Raw genomic sequence first — 26,109 nt, forward strand, 5'->3', positions numbered from 1 at the left:
CAACCTAAAAAGTAAAATCAATCACGACCTCCGGTAGAGGGCGTTTTCACTCGCTCGGCCACGTAAGTCAGGGTCGAAATTTCCTTCGTATTACAGATTTATCGCTTTATTTTTACGTGCTGTGGTAATATGTGAGAATGGTATAGCAGCAGAAAAAGTGTAACAAGTTTTTGTGTTTTTTCACCTCATCCCGTCAGTGGTAAGTTGGTCAGATTACTTACACTTCTGTCATCCTTAGTGAATTAGCGTTAATTAAACATCCTTGTCGATATCGAATTCATTATCTAAATACAAATAAATTCATTGTCATTAAAAGCGCGTACTGTCGTTTTGAGAGGTTCATCACTGATTTTTGGTTAATTTTCAGATCAACAAACCATGTCTAACATACCGACGTCTTACAATAGTAATTCGGGACCACAAAATACAAATTTAGGACCCTACCAATTCAATCAAATACCTTCTGGCCAATTGCCTGGATCATTGAAGCAGGATGCTAACTCAAATAATCCAGTACCCCAACCTGGGTTCAACAATCAACCTAATAATTACAATCAGAGTGCAAATAGCTCGCCAGCCTTCAATCATTCGATGATGATGCCTCCATCCCAGCCTAGTATGCAATCTTCGCCTATAAGACCCCCTATGAAACCAATAAGTAATCAAAATCCGATTCAAAATATGCAGAATATCCCATCAAGTTCTGCTAGTCCCTACCCAATGTATACCACTTCACCATATCCTCCTAACCAGCAACCACGTCAAATAAATGACAATGCTCCACCTCTAATAGCATCTAGTCAATATCAACCTGTTATGAATGGCCCACTACCAACCTCTAAGCCGCCAATTAATCAATATCCACCATCCAGTGCATTTGGAACTCTACCTCCGAATATGCTACCACCAGTGAACCCAAACAACCAAAGACCACCTTTTCCATTGACTTCTATGTCACCTGCACCTTTAACAAGTCAAACTAATGTTCCATTCAGTAGCTCTGCAGCGGGGCCTCCTAGAAACAGTCCGTTAATACCTCCCATGAATGCACCCATGACTGGACCGAATATGGTTGGCCCGCCCTTAGGGCCGCCTAGGAGTAATGCAGTTAATGGACCACCTATGCCTGGTCCGCCTGCAACTGCAATGCCTGGTCAAGAGCAACCTAAAAATCAAATGAGTGGGCCATCTTCATTGCCTATGATGCCTATGGCACAACAAATACGACCACCTGCGAGCCAGCCTATGCCACCACCACCTGCTATGGGATATACAGCACCACCACCACCAGTCAATAATATGAGCGGGCCACAGAGTTTACCACCTGGTCCTTTGCCTCCAATGGCACAGACAATGCCTGGCCCGCCAGGTGCTAGGAGTAATATGCAAAACAGATATCCACAAATGCCACCTAGTAATTTCCAGCAGCAAAGCATGGCACAAGGAATGCCACAACCAGGAATGCCACCTCAGGGAATGCCACCTCAAGGTCCTCAGATGCAAGCACAGAATAGAATGCCTGGTTTGACACAGCAAATGGGTCAGTTGAGTGTGACTCAGCAAGGTTTCGATCAGTTGTGGGGTCATCAAATGGTTGATCTGATGCAATGTAAACATATTCTGTCTGAATACCCAGAGGACCCACCAGAAATTAGACTGGGACCTCAGTTTGCTGATGCTCCGAATTGTAGTCCTGAGTGAGTACCAAATATTATTATAAATCATATTATAGAATAGGTAAGGAATGTAATAAATAAATGTTTATTGCTGGTAATAGTCAATACGTAAATTCAATAATTTTTTTAAAGAATAAACCTCTATATCATTAATTTAGGTAGGTACTTAAACCAAATAATATAATATATTATCAACCTAGTTAAATAAATATTTAAAAACCAATTAAACTATTGTAAATAAAGGTTAATGTATATCTTTATTATTTTGCTTTTAATTTTCTGTTCTCATATCTCAGTCCAATGAGTTGCCATAATTTATTTTTAGTGACTGTGTTGATTCAAATTGTATTGCTTATTTACAACTTGATATTGTACTGTACGCTGAAACTTGTATGTTATCTCATTATGGATGTCGTTCATTATATTGATTTATTATTATAAATAAAAATTTAACTTTAAAAAGTAGTGATTTAAAGGTTACAAAAAGTAACATAAAAGAATCACATTAACTGGTATCCAGTATCCATGCTACAGAATAAGTTAATTGTAGGTTTTTTTTTAATTAATTGGATATTTGTTTTTCTTTTCACATTTATTAAATATTATAATACACAGGTACATTTTTGGTCTAATTATCTACCCAAATAGCTGTTATTATTATGTTCCAAATGAGTTTTTGTGACACTTTCGCCATGATTTAGTAAGAATTATATGTATTTTTTTACAAAGTAAATTATATTGAATCAATAACTGCAATAATTCCTAACTTAAATTACACTCTTAACACTCTATTTTTCATGAAGCAGATGGATAAATTATTGAAACAGGTGCTTTGCCATTACCATTACACAATACATTATACATAAGTATATTTTATCTTTTAACTGGATGATAAAAATCTGTCACATTGATACAAGCTTGATTATCTGACCATGAAATGAATTTCGATTAATAAAATAATGGTAATATTTCACGTGAAATTTAATTATAACATATTTTTGTATGTTCTTTCCAATTAAAAAAGAAAATAAAACTGAAATCAATAGTAATATGTGGTTGATAATATTATGTTCTTTGATACTGGATAAATAATAATCTTAGATAATAATGTATCTATTGATCAGAGCTTGATGGCATTTAGAAATTGGATATATTTTTCATTTTTTTAATTTGTTAAATACAATAATAAACTGTATATAACAAGCATTTAAAAACTAGATATATTTGTTGAATACAATAATAAACTGTCTTATTTATTTTATTTATTTTATTCTTTATTGTACATAATATACCAACATAAATAAGCTAAACTATAATTAAATACAATGAAAACACACGGCAAATACGTACTAAAAGGCGGCCTTATTGCTCAAAAGCAATCTCTTCCAGGCAACCCTGATTGGTAAGGAATGTATGCTAGAACACGACTTGGCGCCAATTCTATAAATAAATTAAGCATTACATACAATATAAATAATAAAAATGATATATATACAATAATATACATATATAATATATATTTATATAAATATACTTTATCTCAATTAGTAGGAATGTTTTTTTTATTAGATAGTATTATTGAGTAAAAATTTGTCGTAAAAATTTGTAAAGCAAATAATGACTAAAATCCTGATAATTTTAGTTCATGCATCAAATTTATTGTTTTAATTTTGTAAGTAACTGACCTTTGTTAAGGTATTAATAACCTTCTTGATATATTGTCTCGCGTTACCTTCCGTTTATGTATTTCCCGTTTTATTTATCCTTAAATTCAACTTGTGTCCATGGTTACCAAGGTAGCTATTGGATATATTATATAATTTTAAATTTTAACGCTGAAAAGAAAAATAATATTGGTTCACTAATTGCGTTCATATTTATTTCAAGTTATAGTTCAAGTATAAAATTATACAAATTTTTGCACACAAATTAACGTTAAAAGACAATCATAAATTAGTAATAGATAAGTCAAATATGTATAAATTGTGATCTTATCACTTTCACACTATCAAATGTGTTTATGTAGAACAAGATATTTAGAACATAATATTACCTATATTACATTGTATTATATGTAATATTTCTTATGTCTCTTTATTTTACAGAATATTCCGGTGTACCATAAATCGAATACCAGAGAACAATTCACTTCTACAAAAATCGAGATTACCTTTAGGAATTTTAATACATCCTTTCAAGGATTTGAATGTGAGTATATTTAGAAATCTATTCTAGATCAATCTTTTAATATAAGCATTGTTGGCAAATGTTGGCTTGAATAAAATTTATATAGGATACAAATAATAATAGAATGGATTTTTTTATAAAACAAACTTATCTCCAATTGAGTTCACTTGTGCACTTAAATTTTAATAAAATACAAACAGTGCACAAAAGTATATATAAGTACTCAAACAGCTCTTTCATTTTTTTTTGTTAAAAACTTAAATAATTTACAACTGTTATAAGTATTTCTCAATAAACACTTTAAATAAAGTGAAACTGGACTGTAGAATGCTTCTAATGGCATATATAAGCAAATACAAAGCATAAAGTTTAAAAAAAAAGGTATGTACATTTATGTAATTTTGCGCTCATTTGTGTTTGATGTCGAGTACATTAGAATATGGAAAATTATTCGTCATTATTTTTTTATTATTTTATGCTTCGACGCAATCTTCAATATTTTTGATGTTATAAACATTCATTGTGATCATTATGTTGGTGAGATCATTTCTGATGTAACATAACTGTGCAGTTGTATAAATTTGAAAGGGGAATTAGCATTTTTTTGCATCGCATTACCAGTTATATGTTATATGATTATTTAATTAAAACATTATATAAACTGAGATAACTATTATAATGCTATTATTAATTAGATTTATCAGATTTTTTAAAGAAAAATGGTTATATGTAAAATAGTTGTGGCCTCCTTTTTCATCAATCATTCAAAGGGGTTTGACGCATTAGGTGCACTTCTCAACTTGTACACCATGCTCAAATGGTGAACTTAGCAACTGGTGCACTTCTCAAATGGTACACTTCGCAACTTGTGCATTTCTCAATTGGTGCACTTCGCAAAATGTGCACTTTTTATGATGAGTGGAGATTTGGAAAAATTGTTTAAAAATGAAAGAATCTTTTGTTTTGCATAGGTTATTTTCTTAAAAAATATTATCGACCTTTTAAGTAGGTACACTCTTTAACTTAAAAACAATTTTCGATGATCATATAAATATTCACACGAAATTTCAAAGTATGCTTAAATTTATAAATAGACTTTCTATCCTATTTTTTCAATCATATTTTGTTTCTTTTTCATTATTAATGACATATTTAACCTTTTAGCATCTGCCCGTGATCCAATGTACAACGATAGTGCGGTGCCGTGCGTGCCGTACGTACATTAACCCGTTCGTGTACTTTGTGGACGCGAAGAGGTGGAAATGTAACCTTTGCTATAGGGTTAATGATTGTGAGTACACAGTGTATAGTAATTAATTTAATTTTTGTTGTTGTTGCTTAGAATGTAAGGGTGTTTTTCAATGATGTTATAATTAATGTGTGTCACGTCTGTTCATCAAATTAAATTGTGTATCAGTCGTTCTAGTTAAATCCTTTAGTCTCAAGTTCAATCCTTTAGTAATATGTGACAAAGTCAATCGGCCTGCCAATTTTCTAATGCCTAATTTCACCACATTTGTTCGTTCCTTCGGTCTTATTTTTCCGAAATAAACAACCAAATTTGCCACTTCCAGTGCCCGAAGAGTTCCAATACGACCCGGTGAGCAAGTCATACGGCGACCCGACCCGTCGGCCGGAAATCAAATCCGCGACCATCGAGTTCATAGCGCCCAGCGAGTACATGCTGCGGCCGCCGCAACCGGCCGTGTATCTGTTCCTGTTCGACGTGTCGCAGATCGCGAGGGAGTCGGGGTACTTACGTGTAAGTGTCTCGTGTAAGTGTAACACGCCCAGTGAGTACATGCTGCGGCCGCCGGTACTAGCTGTATATCTGTATTTGATCGACATTGAAAATTTTTGGTATTCTTAAGATTTGCACTACATATTTTGTAGAATTATACTTTTGTGTCAAGTGTTTATTTACATTTTTCTCTCTTTCTATGAAATTACAATCATCCAGATAGAAAAAGAATATTTAGTTATTTGCGTTTGTAAAAATCTAAAAAATGTATTTTTATTTATTTCCAGATCGTGTGCGACGTACTAAAATCGAATTTAGAGCAATTGCCCGGCGATGCGCGCACGCAGATCGGTTTCATTTGCTATGACGCGCACATACACTACTATCTGATGAGCGACGGGCTCACCAAGCCGAAAGAAATGACGGTGTTGGACATTGACGGTATGTACTTCAGATTTTTAGACTGTAATAAAAGGGAAGTAGAAGAAGAAGGGACTGTAACCCTGAGGGAGGCCTTTGTCCAGCAGTGGACGTGCCACGGCTGAAACGATGAAAAGGGAAGGGAAAATTTATAGAAATATTTTTTTTACTTTTTTTTTTTTTTTTTTATGGTATAGGACAGCAAACGAGCAGACGCATCGCCTGGTGTTAAGCGATACACGCCGCCCATAAGCATCCACTCCACTGGGAAGTGGATGTGTTGCTGTCCTCAAAGGGATTTTGAAGGAGTTAGGTAGAGGGGGCGAGGATGGGAAGGAATGAGGATAGGGAAGGAGAGGATGGGTAGGGGATGGGAAGGGATGTGGACTTATATTTTTTTCTGTTTTAAATATTATTCGTGCTTACTTTTTGAGTCCGCGAAAATAAATATTTATTAAGCTACTGCCATTCAAATGTGCTAATTTTTTATACTTTTTAGAACATTTTACGCTCATTAGAAAACTCTGCCTAATATATGCGGAGGCAGAGTTTTGCTCATACAATTTTTGGGAGATTTATTTTACGTCGATATTAATATCTATGTATAATTACAGTTTCTTGTATATGTATGTATTTATGCACTATCTACCTTTTTACTGATTCATTTTTCCTATATCCCAAGGTTGCCTGGAAGAAATCGCTTTTAAGCGATAAGGCCGCCAAATTGTACTTTTATTTTAAGTTACATATCGTTTCTGTAAATTTTGTTCCTGTGTGCATTGTACAATGAAGTGTTTTCTTTCTTTCTTAATATTGTACACTGTCACAGAGGTATTCCTGCCGTCCCCCGAGGCGCTGCTGGTGAACCTGGGCGAGCACCGCGAGATGGTGCGCGAGCTGCTCACGTTGCTGCCCGACCGGTTCTCTGCGCCCGGAGCCCCGGCCTCCGCGCTCGGAGCCGCGCTACAGGCGGCTTATAAGCTCATGGTAAGGTGTTTTGTGCCTTCTGTCTATAGATATAGAGTTCATAGTTCCTGCCGACCGGTTCTCTGCTATAGTGAGTGCAAGGCGTTTTGAACCTTATCTATATGGGCATAGAGTTCATAGTTGATGCCCGACCGGTTCTCTGCCACCGGAGCCCCTGTTTCTGCGCTCGGCACCGCGCTACAAACGGCTTATAAACTCATGGTAAGTGTAGCGACTACATATCTGCACATTTCAGCTGTATAATGTCACGTAGGTAAATTAGACACACGTTTCACAAATAAGTTGTGGAGGAACGAAGGTGGAATTCCTCCATCGAAAAAGGGAGGATCCTCGACCAGTCTACTCGACTGGCCGGCCGTGAAGGCCCCAATGGATGATGTCGGAAAGTTGTATATATAGCTCTGTAGCGAAACATTTCGCTTGCGCGATTCAGAGCGAGGTGTCGCTACAGGACTCCCCTCCGAGACCGGAGGTCGTAGTACGAGTTGCCTCGCCAGTGCCAGGTATGTTCCAGTGAGTCGGAACAGGAAGCCGCTAGTTCACGGTGAGTCGGAACTGAGTGCGGTGATGCTGCGTGTAGTGCTCCAGTGAGTCGGAGTGTGCAGTGAGGATGGCTGTGGAACTGACCAAGCATGCGCGATCGCACATGGTAGTGGACAGGACTCCATTTGAAGCCGAGTGCGCTGGCTGGCGGGCGGTGATCGTAGGCGGGGAAGGGATAGGTGAGCATGGACATCATGAATGGACAGAAGGAGTTGTGAACTGTCAGGGGTCACCACTGTGGAGGAACGAAGGTGGAATTCCTCCATCGAAAAAGGGAGGATCCTCGACCAGTCTACTCGACTGGCCGGCCGTGAAGGCCCCAATGGATGATGTCGGAAAGTTGTATATATAGCTCTGTAGCGAAACATTTCGCTTGCGCGATTCAGAGCGAGGTGTCGCTACATAAGTTAAGATTGAAATAAGCTCGTACATAGTATATAAGTTAATATTGTAATTAAAATAAATCAGACGTTATAGCACTTTGTCTCGTTGTTTTCAAAATCTGTCTAAAGTGAGTGTTAGCCGTTTTGAACCTTATCCCTGTGGACATAGAGTTCATAGTTCCTGCCGTCCGGTTCTCCGCGCCCGACGCTGTTGGGATCCCGATTATTATTGGGGTCTAAAACCCATTTTTTACCTATTGAAACATTCGCCGATAGCCAATATGCAATTATTCTTTCGCAAATTAAATTATTATTTACATTTTTAGGCTCCTACGGGTGGCAGAATAACAGTATTCCAGACATGTCTACCAAATATTGGACCAGGAGCTCTCCAATCTAGGTATCTAGTTTCACCTTCATATTCACGCTCTAATTACAAATCATCATTTATTTTATTATAATAATGTGTACCTACGTATATCTATTTGTTTAAGTAGAGCAGAAAATACATAAAATAATAAACCTTGATATGTTTTTAGAACCAGCATCAACCACCTGGTATCAACGTCATTCATTGAAATTAGCTTATTATTTCGTGGTAATAGTCTTTTGTATCGTTTAGTCCATAATTTATCACCTTATATCGTCGCAGTAAGGTTCAAAATCCATTGTATCTTTCTACTAACAGAGAGGACCCGAACGCGCGTTCGTCCAAAGACGTTCAGCACTTAAGCCCAGCGACGGACTTCTACAAGCGGCTTGCTCTTGATTGTAGCGGCGCGCAAGTGGCCGTTGATTTGTTCCTGCTTAGTTCCCAGTACTGCGATCTAGCTACCTTGAGTAAGTGATGGGATATTTAGTGTGGATATTAAACATGTTTTTGTAATGCAGCAAAAAGAACAATTAACTGAAACTGTTTTGAGTTTGTTTGGATATAATCGTTAAAGACTTGGTTCGTCTTATGTTAAACTCCTATGCTTACGCAAAAAAAAAAGATATTTTTAATTTAAATTAATTTCAAGTTTAATTAAGTTAGCGTAAAGTCCACTATACATATTACACAGTCCTCTAAATTGAGCCATCTATTCAATTGAACACAATATCATATTATGTTAAAACTTTAGTTTCAGATAATTATAGTTACTTGATTAGCTGCATTTACTTCATTTATGTTTATCCCATTATTATTTCTTAAAAATTGGTCCTGTAAGAAAATATTATAAGATAAAATTTAATATTTATTTTTCCAGGTGGCATGAGCAAATTTAGCGGGGGCACGGTGTACCACATGCCTGTGTTCCTGGGCGCTCGAGCTTGGCAAGCGGCTAAGCTTACCAACATGTTCACAAGATATCTGACAAGGAAGATCGGCTTTGAAGCGGTTATGCGTGTGCGGTGTACTAGGTATGGTTAATTTGAAGATTTAAGGATAAAAAAAAGACTTGATTTGGGTTTATATACTGATGATTGAATAATTTTGAGTAATACTAAATGGGTAGTTTTGCAAAATACACCACTTCGTTTTTGAAGTAATTGTTATGGTGATCAACCACTATTGGGTGAAGTAGAGCGTAGAATTTCAGCATTTCTGTCGAATTGATACATACTTCTTTCTGCAGCACAGCTGACTCCTATTGATACCTACCTTATATTTTTTCTACTAGCTTTTCGAATATTAGCGGCCTTACTAATAAAAAGTTAAACAATGGATAAATTTCTACCATAGCTGTATCCTGCTCTTGCTCACATGAAACATCAATCATAAAAAGAAGACAGGCTATTGCAATAACTAATCCATTGCATGGCGAATGGGTAACATTTTATTAGTAATACCATAAGAAGATAGCCTTTTATAAAATATAATATATAATGTTTAATTACAGAGGCATATCGATCCACACGTTCCACGGCAACTTCTTCGTGCGGTCCACGGACCTGCTATCTCTACCGAACGTATCGCCAGACGCAGGCTTCGGTATGCAGCTGGCGATCGACGAATCGCTCGGAGACTTGCAGCACGCGTGCTTCCAGGCGGCTCTGCTCTATACTAGTAGTAAGGGTGAGTACACTACCCTTTAGAATTGTACGTATTTTCATGTAAGACGTAACGTGTAATAAATTAATAATGCATTTGAATGCTATAAAACTTAATCCTACTCATATTATATTAAATATATCTATACTAGCTTTTCCAGCTCTGTTCTGCTCTTGAAGGCTTTTTTTGAAGTCGGTTAAAAATAAAAAAGAGCGTGTGAGCCGAGAACACGTGTCAGAAGTGAAACTTCTTTGGTAAAATTCAAAGATATCAAAATCGTCGCTTTACTTCATGAGGTGACTGTATTGCCATGATGCGACCTTGAAATTTTACTCTCAATACGCTTAATGAAGTTTCACTACAAAAAGCTTCTCCTTTTCGAAGCCGATTAAAATCATTTTAATTATGTAAATATCTAGAAATTAAAATATTGTAATCAATAAATTTTGGCTAATTAATATGTATTGTGCAGGCGAGCGGAGGATACGCGTGCACACGATGGCGATCCCGATAGCGAGCACGCTGCCCGACGTGCTGCACGCCGCCGACCAGCAAGCTATCATCGGCCTGCTTAGCAAAATGGGTAAGGAATAAGTGATTTATCTTGTGAGATGTACATGAGGAGAGTTAGATTAATAATATTATGTAAACTCAAAATTGGAATACTTTTTTTTCATGCAATGATGTATTTTTTTTTTAAACAATCATCTCTCATCATCATCATCATCATCATCAGCCCATATACGTTCCCACTGCTGGGACACGGGCCTCCTATGAGGGTACAGGCCATAATCCACCACGCTGGCCAAGTGCGGGTTGGCGGATGACACATGTCGTCGAACTTTTTAATTCTTCGACATGTCGGTTTCCTCACGATGTTTTCCTTCACCGTTCGAGCAGTGGTGATGTTACAACATGCGCAGATAAATTGAAAAATCAATTTATTTCCTGCGCGCTCGCCTGGTCTCGAACCACGGACTTATCGATTCGAAGTCCGAGGTCTCACCACTGAGCCACCACTGCTCTCAAACAATCATCTCTAATAATTAATAATTAAGACCGATCGCTATTTAAAATAACACGGTGCGGTCGCGTCGGTTTGTACTGTCAAAACGTATGAACTCTATTAATCGGTTTAGAATAACGCGTAGCGTTAGCAATAAGAGCGAGCGTCGACTTCAAAGCCGCGAACTCGCTTACAAATTAGCGCACCACCCGCGACGGTCCGCGTGCGTGACTCTACAACCTTTAGAGAAAGTGATTGCTATTTTTAAGCTATTGCATAGCTTTTATCTCAGACTTTGAGCTCGGCGACCGAATGTAGAAATTCTGTAACGAAAAAACCTAACATCCCACTCCAACCGGCACAGCGATGCGATGCTATGCTTTACCGCGGCAGTCCTCGAGTGCCACACGTATTTTTTTGTTTATAATTATTCTTTTTAAGCTATTGCATAGCTTCTATTGCGGGCCTTGAGCGCGGGGACCGAATCGAGAAATTCCGTAACGAAAAAAACCCAACGCTCCCTACTTCGACGGGCACGGAGGTGTGGCTTGAAGGCATGCTATGCAATAGCTTTACCGCGGCAGTCCCCGAGTGCCACACGTTTTTTTTTTATTTATAAATGGTTCACAAATTAATGTATTAATTTACTATCTATTGACCTGTTTTATATTCCAGCGGTGGACCGCTGCGTGTCGGCGTCGATGTCGGAGGCGCGCGAGGCGCTGATGACGGTGGCGGTGGACGTGCTGTGCGCGGCGCGGCTGGCGCACTCGCTGCCCGCCGGCGCCGCCTCGCCCGCGCTGCACGCGCCGCGCGCGCTGCGCCTGCTGCCGCTCTACCTGCTCGCGCTGCTCAAGACGGTACGTGTGCCTAGCGCTCTATACGGGAGAGATAGAGCCGCTCTACCTGCTCGCGCTGCTCAAGACGGTACGTGTGCCTAGCGCTCTATACGGGAGAGATAGAGCCGCTCTACCTGCTCGCGCTGCTCAAGACGGTACGTGTGCCTAGCGCTCTATACGGGAGAGATAGAGCCGCTCTACCTGCTCGCGCTGCTCAAGACGGTACGTGTGCCTAGCGCTCTATACGGGAGAGATAGAGCCGCTCTACCTGCTCGCGCTGCTCAAGACGGTACGTGTGCCTAGCGCTCTATACGGGAGAGATAGAGCCGCTCTACCTGCTCGCGCTGCTCAAGACGGTACGTGTGCCTAGCGCTCTATACGGGAGAGATAGAGCCGCTCTACCTGCTCGCGCTGCTCAAGACGGTACGTGTGCCTAGCGCTCTATACGGGAGAGATAGAGCCGCTCTACCTGCTCGCGCTGCTCAAGACGGTACGTGTGCCTAGCGCTCTATACGGGAGAGATAGAGCCGCCCTACCTGCTCGCGCTGCTCAAGACGGTACGTGTGCCTAGCGCTCTATACGGGAGAGATAGAGCCGCTCTACCTGCTCGCGCTGCTCAAGACGGTACGTGTGCCTAGCGCTCTATACGGGAGAGATAGAGCCGCTCTACCTGCTCGCGCTGCTCAAGACGGTACGTGTGCCTAGCGCTCTATACGGGAGAGATAGAGCCGCTCTACCTGCTCGCGCTGCTCAAGACGGTACGTGTGCCTAGCGCTCTATACGGGAGAGATAGAGCCGCTCTACCTGCTCGCGCTGCTCAAGACGGTACGTGTGCCTAGCGCTCTATACGGGAGAGATAGAGCCGCTCTACCTGCTCGCGCTGCTCAAGACGGTACGTGTGCCTAGCGCTCTATACGGGAGAGATAGAGCCGCTCTACCTGCTCGCGCTGCTCAAGACGGTACGTGTGCCTAGCGCTCTATACGGGAGAGATAGAGCCGCTCTACCTGCTCGCGCTGCTCAAGACGGTACGTGTGCCTAGCGCTCTATACGGGAGAGATAGAGCCGCTCTACCTGCTCGCGCTGCTCAAGACGGTACGTGTGCCTAGCGCTCTATACGGGAGAGATAGAGCCGCTCTACCTGCTCGCGCTGCTCAAGACGGTACGTGTGCCTAGCGCTCTATACGGGAGAGATAGAGCCGCTCTACCTGCTCGCGCTGCTCAAGACGGTACGTGTGCCTAGCGCTCTATACGGGAGAGATAGAGCCGCTCTACCTGCTCGCGCTGCTCAAGACGGTACGTGTGCCTAGCGCTCTATACGGGAGAGATAGAGCCGCTCTACCTGCTCGCGCTGCTCAAGACGGTACGTGTGCCTAGCGCTCTATACGGGAGAGATAGAGCCGCTCTACCTGCTCGCGCTGCTCAAGACGGTACGTGTGCCTAGCGCTCTATAGGGGAGAGATAGAGCCGCTCTACCTGCTCGCGCTGCTCAAGACGGTACGTGTGCCTAGCGCTCTATACGGGAGAGATAGAGCCGCTCTACCTGCTCGCGCTGCTCAAGACGGTACGTGTGCCTAGCGCTCTATACGGGAGAGATAGAGCCGCTCTACCTGCTCGCGCTGCTCAAGACGGTACGTGTGCCTAGCGCTCTATACGGGAGAGATAGAGCCGCTCTACCTGCTCGCGCTGCTCAAAACTGTGAGTGTGCCTAGCGCTCTATACGTGAGAGGTAGAGCCGCTCTACCTGCTCGCGCTGCTCAAAACGGTACGTGTGCCTAGCGCTCTATACGGGAGAGATAGAGCCGCTCTACCTGCTCGCGCTGCTCAAAACGGTACGTGTGCCTAGCGCTCTATACGGGAGAGATAGAGCCGCTCTACCTGCTCGCGCTGCTCAAAACGGTACGTGTGCCTAGCGCTCTATACGGGAGAGATAGAGCCGCTCTACCTGCTCGCGCTGCTCAAAACGGTACGTGTGCCTAGCGCTCTATACGGGAGAGATAGAGCCGCTCTACCTGCTCGCGCTGCTCAAGACGGTACGTGTGCCTAGCGCTCTATACGGGAGAGATAGAGCCGCTCTACCTGCTCGCGCTGCTCAAGACGGTACGTGTGTTCTATTCTATATGTTAAATGTAGAGTCGCTCTACATCATTAATGATAAGCTGTGTAGTTCAGGATACATCGCCCATTTTTGCAAGTGACTACTATCAAGCTGATTTTCCGTTTGTAGCTTTATTTTGATGAGACACCGAATAATTTCGTGTACGAAACTCTCGATTGTGGTAGCTAACAGAGATAACAAGGATATTTTTTTTTGATTTGATGGTTCATAGATTTTGTAGGACAAATATTTTTTCGAATAATTTAGGTAATTATCTTGAGATTGAACAAAAAAAAATTCAGTTAGTAATAAATATTTGAGAACCATCAAATCAAAATTTTTTATCCTTGTTATCTCTGTTAGCTACCACAATCGAGACTTTCGTACACGAAATTATTGGGCGTCTCATCAAAATAAAGCTACAAACGAAAAATTAGCTTGATAGTAGTCACTTGCAAAAATGGGCGATGTATCCTGAACTAGTGCGCGTAAGGACGAACTACCTGCTCGCACTGCTCAAAACGGTACGTGTGTTCTAGTCGTTGAATGTAGAGACGCTCTTCTTGAAATTGTTCGTATGTTCTACCACTTTAATATCACTTACATAATAATGTAGAATCGCTGTCGCCATTGATAATTTTATTTATAATAGAATGTGTCTTCTACAAAATTAACTGCTCAAAAAAGGTACGTGTGCTCTAAGTCTGGAATGATAAGCCATGTTATGTATAAATAACGTAAATTACGTGTAGCGCGACAAAAATTTATGTATAATTTATAGATATTTCGCATATGAGACTGTGCGTTAAATACGCAAACTAACATTTGTGGTGATGCGTAGTGTAGATAAGTTTTAAGTGCTTTAATGATAAGTAGAATGCTTGATATTTGATGTTTAATCAATGGTAAGCTTGATGTAGATACTCTACTTATATAAATCTAGAATTTTTTAAGCTATTGCATAGCTTCTATCGTGGGCTTTGAGCGCGGGGACCGAATCGAGAAATTCCGTAACGAAAAAACCTCACGCTCCCCACTCCGACGGGCGGAGGTGTGGCTTGAAGGCATAGCATGCAATAGCTTTACCGCGGCAGTCCCCGAGTGCCACACGTTTTTTTTTATTATTTACTAGCTTTCCACCCGCAGCTTCGCCCGCGCAGTCAAAGAAAAACCCGCATAGTTCCCGTTCCCATGGGATTTCCGGGATAAAACCTATCCTATTTTCCGGGGTAAAAAGTAGCCTGTCCTTTCTCGGGTATCAAAATACCTGTATACCAAATTTCATTCAAATTGGTTCAGTAGTTAATGTGTGATGGAGTAACAGACAGACAGACAGAGTAACTTTCGCATTTATAATATTAGTATGGATTTAATTCTAATGATTGTATTGCAGAAAGCGCTCCGCACCGGCACGTCGACCCGGCTCGACGAGCGCGTGGCGGCCATGTGCGAGCTCAAGTGCCTGCCGCTGGCGCAGCTGCTGCGGCTCGTGTACCCCGAGCTGTACGCCGTGCACGAGCTCGCGCACCACGCGCTGCGCGACGAGTCCGAGCCCGAGCCCACGCCCACGCCCGACCCGCCGCGCTTGCAGCTCACGTCCGAGAGGTAGCTACGCTCTATACAAACGCTCTTTAATATACGTCTCTACCACCGGCTCTACACACACGCTCTTTAACATAAGTCTCTACCACCGGCTCTACACACACGCTCTTTAATATACGTCTCTACCACCGGCTCTACACACACGCTCTTTAACATAAGTCTCTACCACCGGCTCTACACACACGCTCGTTAACATAAGTCTCTACCACCGGCTCTACACACACGCTCTTTAACATAAGTCTCTACCACCGGCTCTACACACACGCTCTTTAATATACGTCTCTACCACCGGCTCTACACACACGCTCTTTAACATAAGTCTCTACCACCGGCTCTACACACACGCTCGTTAACATAAGTCTCTACCACCGGCTCTACACACACGCTCTTTAACATAAGTCTCTACCACCGGCTCTACACACACGCTCGTTAACATAAGTCTCTACCACCGGCTCTACACACACGCTCTTTAACATAAGTCTCTACCACCGGCTCTACACACACGCTCTTTAACATAAGTCTCTACCACCGGCTCTACACACACGCTCGTTAACATAAGTCTCTACCACCGGCTCTACACACACGCTCTTTAACATAAGTCTCTACCACCGGCTCTACACACACGCTCGTTAACATAAGTCTCTACCACCGGCTCTACACACACGCTCTTTAACATAAGTCTCTACCACCGGCTCTACACACACGCTCTTTAACATAAGTCTCTACCACCGGCTCTACCTCCGCCAACAGTCGTATCCTTGTTGCCGCCTCTACATCCGCGAACAGTCGCCTCCTTGCTGTGTGCGCGCTGTGTATCTCCGGCAACACAGCTCTTTTCTATATACGCTCTTGTGCACCGCCGGCTCTACTTCGCATTCAACCGCCTCCTTGCTGCCGGCTCTACATCCGTGGACAGTCGCCTCTTTACTGCTGACTTTACTTCTGCAAACAGTCGCCTTCTTACTACCGACTTCTTCTACCATAAAGGATAGTTTAAACAGTAAACACGTCTCTAGCGCCGGCTTTATTCTTGTTTGTAACTAATGCGTCTACCGTGAGCTTTACTACACTATCTAACTTATTTCAAACACATCTGTCTATTGCGTAATAATCTTACGTAACATGTTCACTATACTATTTTGTACATGGTACAATGCAGGTTTTTCTATATACAATTACAGTATATGCAGAATGTGTACTAACCTTAACCTTACCAAGTCATTCTATTTAATTAATTTTATGTAAACTACACAAACGGTGACATACTTTGAACCTTGACTCATACTCGTGGAAGACCTTGACGCAATAACTTTATTTGCATCATGCGGATTTTGTACTTTGAACACAAATTGCAGTTTTAATTTTCAAAAATTGCAAATCATACTGACTAATTTATATAAATACCCACTTAATTTTTCCATTTCGAGAATCTTTTATTATACCAAAAAAAAAGTACAGTAAAATAACATAAAATAATTTGTTCTAGGATCAACCTAAACGGCGCCTATCTCCTAGACGACGGAGAAACAATGATAATATATATTTGCAACGCGGTTAGCCCCGCTTTCCTCTCAGAGGTATTTGGTGTCACGGCATTTTCACAACTACCCGACGAAGCGACAAGCTTACCCAAATTAGAAAATGAGGGTAATGCGTTGTTACACGCGTTTATAGAGAAGCTTAACGACGATCGCCCGTACCCGTCGAATATTGTTATACTCAGGTATGTAATGTGGAATATTTGGTTTGATATAATTATGTAAAAATAAGTATAAAAATGCACACATTCATTTGAAGTTTGAAACATATAAAGAATAACTGATAGTAGAAGATAACTGTTTTCCGCTTACAATTTATCTTGCATGCATTTCACAAAATGCAATTTTTAACTAGGCCACCAGTTTTTGTAGTAAAATAACATCAATCATTAAGTTTACCACAAAAACTACTTTGTGGCTTTTCAAGGCCACAAAGTACTTAAAAGGGTCACGAGTGGCTGAGTTGGTTAGGCATCCGCCCCGGAATGGCGCGAAGGATGCGGGTTCGAGTCCCGCCTCGTGATCGAATTTTTTCTATTCTTTATAAATTAATATTTTGCATGTTTAAAACCTATTACTCATATAACATAACATAAGGAACAACTATCTTTCAAATAAAATAGAGTCAACAAATTAAGTTCACTCAGTCGAAAGAAAACCTAAAAAAAGAAACCTCTTTTTTTTTGAAGTCTGTCGAAAAATATATCTAATTGTACAATTTATATTCACAGGGATAACTCGCCAACAAGAACACGATTCACGGAACGTCTCGTAGAAGACAGAGTGGAGTCTGCGTTCTCATACTACGAGTTCTTACAACACATCAAGACGCAAGTGAAATAATATAGTGTACAGTGAACAATTGTGTGTATGGACTTAGTGAAATGTGTTGTGATTTGGTGGCATCAAGATTTTATTATATGTAGAGATGGTGAGTTTTGTCGCTACAAATTAGAGTCAGTGCAGGCGTAAGGGCCACTGACACCCCGGGCGAAAATATTGTGGCGCCTACTTGAGGGAAGCAATATCAAGTGTTAGGTTAACCAACTTCAGATCTTGCGCCCCCCAGAATTTGTCGCCCTGGGCCATTGCCCCCTCTAGCCCCCCCCCCCCCCCTAACGCTGGCCCTGATTAGAGTTAATGCTCTAGTTATGAAAAAAAAAAAAACAAACTGCCCATTGTTGCTGTTTAACCTTGTTTTATAAACTATTGTGTGGAAATTTTCTATATTTGATCTGCTGTTAAAAGTCGAAAATGTGTAATAGATTAGAATATATTAATTCACGACATCTTTCACATTTGTATACATTTTTAACCTTCAGTATATCAATGGTCGAGCGAGATTTACTTTTTAGACAATAAATGTAAAAAAAATTGAATTGTTTAGAAAGAAAATAAAAACTCAGGAGCAATAATTATACACTAGATAATTATAATACAACAATAACACCACAGCTTGATAGTCACTATAATATTGATGTAGTTAAAAATTGGATCTTTACTTTATTGGTCTTTAATGTGATTTAACATATTTTTGGTTTTCTCAACCAACGATCACACAAATTTATTAAAAAAAATAATTTAAATTTAAAACCTAGTTTTTATGAAAGAAAATTCCAAAAAATAAAGTATAAGTTTGTTATAAGAACTCTATTTATACTAAAAACTTGATGTGTTCTAGCCAAGATTAACTGATTCCGAGTTGACAGAGTTAACTATATTATATAAACATAAAGACTCCTTAGTTTGTAAACTACCCTTTATACATTAATTGAAAAAGGGAATAGACTGAGTATTAGATAGGTACCTATCGAATTTTAGCGGCTGTATTTATTTAGCAATAGAAATGTTATTTAGATTAAATACAAGACAAATTTTATATTCGGGACTTTTTAGTTTTAAAGTTACTTACTGTTTTGTATCAGTCTTTGTTATATAAATTTAATAGTGAAATACTTAAAACACATAAAATTCTCTAAAAAATATAAATGATTGTTTAGTAGCCAGCTTTTCACATGGAGATGTGCTTAGGAATATTATTATTCTATTTACGCGGGAATTTTTTATTAATATGTACTTTCCTTTAAGAGCTAGCGCGCAAGAGCAACTTTTGTCTCCGCAACCATTTTGTCCACTCCCATCAACTCTATGGGCTTTACTAGCCCGCTAGCTCTAAATGTCATAATTCCTCTATTAATGTAATAATTTATAATTGTACTGTGGTCACTCAATTTTGAGTAAGCAACTCGGTCTATTCTCTTATATTGTAAAATATTTGTATGTATTTGGTTGGTTTATTATACAAAAATGTTCTTAACTATTCAAAAGTTATCATTTGATCGCAGCTCATGTAAATTTCAAGGTGATGTATGTGTTTTTGGTGATTTGTTACTATTTATTTATTTTTAATTGGTACTTTCAAAAATCGAATGAATATTTGCTAGGATTGTCTATGTATGCGATGTTTTCAAACCACAGATAATCTATGAGTTCTTTCCAATATAGTTGTTTAAATGGTAATTTTAACGGAGTATTCCTTGTAAATTTATTATCATGTTACAGTTTAGGTAATTGTTAATTAGGGGGTCTCTCAACCTGAATCTGTAGTAGTTAATTCATATTTAAGTATGTTGTAATCATGTAAATTGGCTGTATTAGAATTGTCAAGTACAGTATTGGTCGACAGACACCCTAATGCACTGTTCGTATATTATAATACTTATGAGTATGGATATTTTATCTTAGAGGTGGAATATATTGTACAGATTTAATGCCCTACCTAATAAATGGTCTATTTATATATATTTACGTTTTATTTCATACCTTTAGGATACCTTTTTAGGATAAAATCTTAATTTTTTTTAAAGCAACTATAGAAACAGTTGTAACCAACATTTTGTTTTCTATAGGTACCTATTTAAATACATTTCGTGGAAAAATTAAATTTACGGAAGTTATAGGTACTTAGATGTAATTCAGTGCAATCAAACTGTTATTAAATAAGATGACTCCACAAGTTTACGTCTTGACTAATGGTAACAAAAAATAAAATATTTGAAATTTCTGCTTGTCATGGTCCGATATGTAATTATTTTAGGAAAGGCCTGAGCCTCAAACCTTAATGTTGTGAATCTACTGGTACGTACAGATATCAAAATTAATAGGAAGTAATCAGTGGAATAGTTACAGAACATAATATTATGTATCTTCTCTATCATACCACTTATAATTAACAATTAATTTAGACGATAAATGCAAAATACATAATATAGTATATAGCTTGCATATCCTAACTTTATTGTGTCGTGATAATCTTTTAATTACCGGCTTTGATAAAAATGTCTGCTGGGCTCATTGAGATAATATTACTACGTATGGGAGGAGACACAACGAACAAAATCTGTGCGCCATTTTTTTTGCTCTAACTAAGTTTTAAAAATTATTATTTAGTTAGGTACATATTTACCGATGAAAGTTATTCCTTTGCACTTTTCCGTATTATTTGTATTATTTGTGCAATATCGTAACACACACGAAGGCATATTTGATGCGTTTCACTTTAAAACAAATAAAAAATGAACGGCATCTGGCGTATGTTGAGCGGAACATAAGTGATGTAGGCGGTGTCGCTCCATATGTATATCTCAATGGCTGGGCTTAGTGTGTAGTAGTTAGATAATAATAATTATTATCATTTGATAAATTATTTATCAAATGATGTCAAATGACCGACAATATTCAAGTACTTAGGTATTATTGTTTGTCGTGTTTACAAGATAATGGGTTCAAACAATAAGTAGGTACCTATTGTAACTTGTAAGCTGTCTGTCCTTCCTTTAAATTTAATTTTAATTGCTTACTCCAATGACCTCGTGATGAAAGGAACAGCTGTAGAAAAGTGTGGCAATTCTTTTCATTGAAACTGATTTTATATTATATTAATTTATGATAATTAAAACAATAAAAAATGTATTTTATTTGCCAAATAAGATACAGGTATACCTGCATGGGCGTAGCTAGCCATGGGCTCAAGGTGGGGCCACAATAAAAAAATAATATGTAACTAGCAACTGTATGTACCCAAAGTCATATCCAGGTCTTCGAACCTCAAATGCCGGTGGCACGGCCGGCGGCTGTGCCGCTGGCATTTGCGAAGGCATTTGCGAAGGCATTTGCGAAGGCATTTGCGAAGGCATTTGCGAAGGCATTTGCGAAGGCATTTGCGAAGGCATTTGCGAACGCGCTTGCGAACGCGCTTGCGAACGCGCTTGCGAACGCGCTTGCGAACGCGCTTGCGAACGCGCTTGCGAACGCGCTTGCGAACGCGCTTGCGAACGCGCTTGCGAACGCGCTTGCGAACGCGCTTGCGAACGCGCTTGCGAACGCGCTTGCGAACGCGCTTGCGAACGCGCTTGCGAACGCGCTTGCGAACGCGCTTGCGAACGCGCTTGCGAACGCGCTTGCGAACGCGCTTGCGAACGCGCTTGCGAACGCGCTTGCGAACGCGCTTGCGAACGCGCTTGCGAACGCGCTTGCGAACGCGCTTGCGAACGCGCTTGCGAACGCGCTTGCGAACGCGCTTGCGAACGCGCTTGCGAACGCGCTTGCGAACGCGCTTGCGAACGCGCTTGCGACCGCGCTTGCGAACGCGCTTGCGAACGCGCTTGCGAACGCGCTTGCGAACGCGCTTGCGAACGCGCTTGCGAACGCGCTTGCGAACGCGCTTGCGAACGCGCTTGCGACCGCGCTTGCGACCGCGCTTGCGAACGCGCTTGCGAACGCGCTTGCGAACGCGCTTGCGAACGCGCTTGCGAACGCGCTTGCGAACGCGCTTGCGAACGCGCTTGCGAACGCGCTTGCGACCGCGCTTGCGAACGCGCTTGCGAACGCGCTTGCGAACGCGCTTGCGAACGCGCTTGCGAACGCGCTTGCGAACGCGCTTGCGAACGCGCTTGCGAACGCGCTTGCGACCGCGCTTGCGAACGCGCTTGCGAACGCGCTTGCGAACGCGCTTGCGAACGCGCTTGCGAACGCGCTTGCGAACGCGCTTGCGACCGCGCTTGCGACCGCGCTTGCGAACGCGCTTGCGAACGCGCTTGCGAACGCGCTTGCGAACGCGCTTGCGAACGCATTTGCGATGGCATCTTCTTTACCTTTAAAACTTTTTTATAACACTCACTTTATTCTGTGTAATATTTTCTGAAAGTTTTTTTTTCTAAGGCCCATATTTTTTTGAGTTGTAACTCACGTGACACGTTCTTTAGAACGTGAAACTTAAAACAAAATTGAAATTGGATAAAATTATAAAATAGTGGGGTAACTAACTGTACTAAGTACACTCATTTTTCTTACAGTTTATGTAACATAGAAGCCTCAGCTATTTTCTTTTTTCGTGTGTAATTCGTTATTCGAATTATTCTTATTCAAAACACCTTATTGTTCACCTACCACATCACGAAATAGATCCAAAATGTGTCCCTATCTTCAGCCGTTTGGTCGCTGGGCGTATGACAATTATTTGTTAATCAGTCATTGTAGAGGTAAATAATACTAATGTTTTGGTCTCATTTTCTGTGTCGACTGTCGACTTTCGAGAATCGAGTGTGAATTTTCTTACGGATATTAAGCTTAGTAGTTAGTACCTGGATAATTCAATTTTTAGATTTGGTTAGGTACCTTCCAGGCCAAAGCCTGGGTGGGGCAAGCGCCCCACCCTGCCCCACCGTGGCTACGCCCATGTATACCTGATAGGTATCTTAAAAAAACTAAAGTAAAAGAAGTCGGTAAAAATTGTAAACAAATAAAACTGAAACTGGAAATGTATATTCATAAAAAATTCATTTAACATTTAAATTGTCATCAAGAGCAAACGGCCAATATTCTTTTGGCGCAAATTCGCTTCTAAACACAGAGTCGTCAATGTAAGCCCATAACCACATGTATGTGCGAGCTCGAAGGAACTTTCCAGAAGATTCTACGACCGCGTTGATAGCGCGCCGGCACACGGGATCTCGTTCTGACGGGGTGTTGAAACAGAGGTTTTTGATGTTGCACCTGAAGACCTAAAACATATACTTATTATGATAAATACTTACCATATTAACTCAATGTCAATCGGTAATTAGGTAATTTACCTATGAACTAACTGATTTAACTACAAGATTTTTATTTATAAGTCGTTAATAGCCTTCTAATTAATTTATAATTATGTAGATACTAGAAAAACTATTCCGTGCTATATGACATGATTCAACATTATACTTAGTAATATATTATATTGTGTACTGTGATAAACAATATTTTGAATAGAAGCAAGGTAAGTACTTAATGTTAATTAATATCTGTTCTAATTGATAAACATTGTATTGTTATAGATGTAGACATCATAATTACGTATCTATTGTGTTATTCTCTTCAATACCACATAACACCATTACCATTATACATAACTTTTAATATAAATACTCTACGAATTTATATTTTGGGGATCAAGATCGAATTATTATAAAATTTATGCTTTATTTTCTACAGTTATATAGAAAAAAAGAATACGTAGTACTTATAGGAATTAGGTACATAATTAGAGTCGTATATTTTGTTTTTCGTAAATTATTCATCATAATTCGTACATTGTTTCAAGCAGGTAACTAAGTATTATGCGAAACACTTATGATATCATATCTCATATGATTGCTTTCAAAACAAAGGAAATTTCCTGATTTACAATTTGCACAGTGCACACTTTAAAATCTAGATCTCACATCTAAACGTTCACATTCTCTACATTATATTATAATTATAATGGTTTATATTACCTATGATAGTCTAATCTGAGGTACTTACCACTAGTTACTACCAATTTCGCGAGATAGTGTACTTACTACTGATCTACTTTTAAATATTTACTTTTATTTTTATATAGTGGAAAATATTGTTTATTTATTATTTAATTCGTAAATTATTTAAATACAATAACGTTGAGTGCACTGTTCTTGTCTAATCACAAAAATACGTATTAATTACGAATTAACTGAAATATATTTAAGTAGGTAGATAGGAAATGTAAAATTAATTCTTATTATCTTAACGCTCCGCTTGAAATGCAGGCATTTTTAACATATTTTATGTAACTTAAATATTTTACATACAACATGTAGCTTAAAAGGCTTTAATATAGAAGAAAATAACATTCATCGCATATTAACATATACATGTCGTGGCTATATCGTCGATTTGCTCATTTCATGATATGATTGATCATTTCACGAAATGGTCGCATTTCATGAAATGGCCGACATAGTTTGATCAGATTGTTAAATCGTCAACGTTTCACGATTTGGTCATCCACATTTGGCCAGATCGTATAAAATATAGAGTCCATAAAATATTTAAAAAATTCAGAATATTCTAAGAACTTGTTTAGTCATTTAAGTTAGTGACGCGGCAGCGGCCGGCGAATGCCAGAAGCGAATCGTTTTTGCAGTAGAAAACAGTTAGGTTAGGTTAGGTTAGACTTTCAAAAACAACGCCTGCCTGAAGCGGATCGCTTTTTAAAAACAAACAATTATAATAATATAGTAGGATATATAAATATATAGAAAAAATGCGTCTTAAATTCTTTTATTTAAGACGCATTTTTTCTTCAATACATATTTAAGATATCCACATTTTCCATAGTAGGTACTCGAACCTCTTCATCGTAAATTCTTCGCTATGATTTTCTTCATATTGTTATTAAACGAATTATGAAGTTTTTAACTGCGAATATTTAGATTTTCGCCAGCGGCCGCCATCTTTTCACATAAACAGAGCTTGCAGCTCCTCTACCAAAGATTAATGTACTATTTTACGATATGATCAAAAAATTTTGATCATTTCATGAAAAAACCGCGCGTTTAGTAATGGCCATATCGAGAAACGATTTCTTATCATTGATCTGCTCAAACCACATCATGATGTGGCCAATAGACATTCGATCATTTCATGAAATGCGACCATTTCACGAAATGATCGATCATATTATGAAATGAGCAAATCTACGATATGGCCACGTCATACACATAAGAAACGCGATTTTACCTCATGACCACACATTTCTATCATGCAGTAGTTCACGAAGTCCACAGGAATCAAATCCACGCGAAATCCCAATGTTTGCAGATATTCTATTCAAAATAAAGTGTTTTAAATATCTAAGTTTATTAAGTTTGTACCTTCATATTATGTAATGAACAGATAAAAACTACGCAATATTTAATTAATATTTCAACCTCATAACGAATCTATTTACATGTTGTTCTCTCTGTTGGTATAGACAAGACATTACACATGCATTACATGCTTTGTAAAATGATCCATTTATGCATTACATGCCACATACATACATTCGAGATTAGCAGAATTTAAAAGGATTAGGTACTTTATGGCAGGATAAACGGCATGTGTACACTATAATTATGGAAAGCTATCTCTCACGCGTCCTACTATAAAATACAGATTTAGTTACGCGCGAATAACGTGCGTAGGACGTGCGAAGGTTGAGAGAGCTTTTCCTCCGATATTTCGAAAACTACAACAGTCAATTATTACTATAATGCGTATATTATGAACTATTATTTAAATGTACATACTAAAAGAACGTTAGAGAGAGAAACGTTACCCAGGAATGATGGGCATTGCACATTATAATAGTTAATAATATTCAATAAAAATATCATCTCTACAGTATAATATTATTATTATTATCTTTACTCTCGTACCTCTCAAGCCTCGCAGTTTTTGTGGTTTATGTGACAATGTGAAAAATGTATCACAAGGTCCGTAATATATACGTACATATTGCATTGAGATAAATTATTTGGTTGTAAATGTTTATAAAAAGATTAAGAAAAAACTTTATAAAATCGCTCTATCGCGACTCGCGAGATGGAATTGAAAGATGTCATATTTCGTAGATAGAGCATATAATATATGTACAGATAAACAATGTAATAATATAATTATGGGCTTAAGAATATATTCTAGCCCCGTTTTCCAATTACAGCACTAGAGCGCAT

The 26,109-nt window shown here is 39.3% G+C and overlaps 2 protein-coding genes across 2 annotated transcripts; one reads left to right on the forward strand and one right to left on the reverse strand.

Moving 5' to 3' along the window:
* Positions 1–45: 45 nt before the first annotated feature.
* Positions 46–19,855, forward strand: LOC123692417 (protein transport protein Sec24A). Its single transcript, XM_045637159.1, has 16 exons — positions 46–199; positions 368–1,697; positions 3,782–3,884; positions 5,028–5,154; positions 5,438–5,625; positions 5,892–6,045; positions 6,854–7,011; positions 8,264–8,337; positions 8,626–8,777; positions 9,188–9,341; positions 9,821–9,996; positions 10,445–10,555; positions 11,654–11,838; positions 15,307–15,518; positions 17,002–17,238; positions 17,785–19,855. The coding sequence occupies exons 2-16, from the start codon at positions 379–381 to the stop codon at positions 17,894–17,896; spliced, it is 3,462 nt and encodes a 1,153-aa protein (XP_045493115.1). The 5' UTR covers positions 46–199; positions 368–378; the 3' UTR covers positions 17,897–19,855.
* Positions 19,856–22,890: 3,035 nt separating this feature from the next.
* Positions 22,891–25,979, reverse strand: LOC123692698 (UPF0728 protein C10orf53 homolog). The gene is made up of 3 exons (XM_045637471.1): positions 25,813–25,979; positions 25,133–25,218; positions 22,891–23,115 (listed from the first exon to the last, which is right to left on the reverse strand). The coding sequence occupies exons 1-3, from the start codon at positions 25,895–25,897 to the stop codon at positions 22,891–22,893; spliced, it is 396 nt and encodes a 131-aa protein (XP_045493427.1). The 5' UTR covers positions 25,898–25,979.
* Positions 25,980–26,109: the final 130 nt, after the last annotated feature.

Source organism: Colias croceus, chromosome 6 (assembly GCF_905220415.1).
Source record: "Colias croceus chromosome 6, ilColCroc2.1".
In the NCBI taxonomy this organism is placed as follows: Eukaryota; Metazoa; Arthropoda; class Insecta; order Lepidoptera; family Pieridae; genus Colias; species Colias croceus.

Excerpts from the sequence above, each read along its gene's own strand:
- LOC123692417 (XM_045637159.1), top strand. The coding sequence starts at position 379 with ATGTCTAACATACCGACGTCTTACAATAGTAATTCGGGACCACAAAAT. Across the intron at positions 1,698-3,781 it reads GCTCCGAATTGTAGTCCTGA|AATATTCCGGTGTACCATAA; the intron begins GTGAGTACCAAA and ends TTTATTTTACAG. Across the intron at positions 7,012-8,263 it reads AGGCGGCTTATAAGCTCATG|GCTCCTACGGGTGGCAGAAT; the intron begins GTAAGGTGTTTT and ends TTACATTTTTAG.
- LOC123692698 (XM_045637471.1), bottom strand. The coding sequence starts at position 25,897 with ATGCAATATGTACGTATATATTACGGACCTTGTGATACATTTTTCACA. Across the intron at positions 25,219-25,812 it reads AAAACTGCGAGGCTTGAGAG|AATATCTGCAAACATTGGGA; the intron begins GTACGAGAGTAA and ends TATTTTGAATAG. Across the intron at positions 23,116-25,132 it reads TAGAAATGTGTGGTCATGAG|GTCTTCAGGTGCAACATCAA; the intron begins GTAAAATCGCGT and ends TATATGTTTTAG.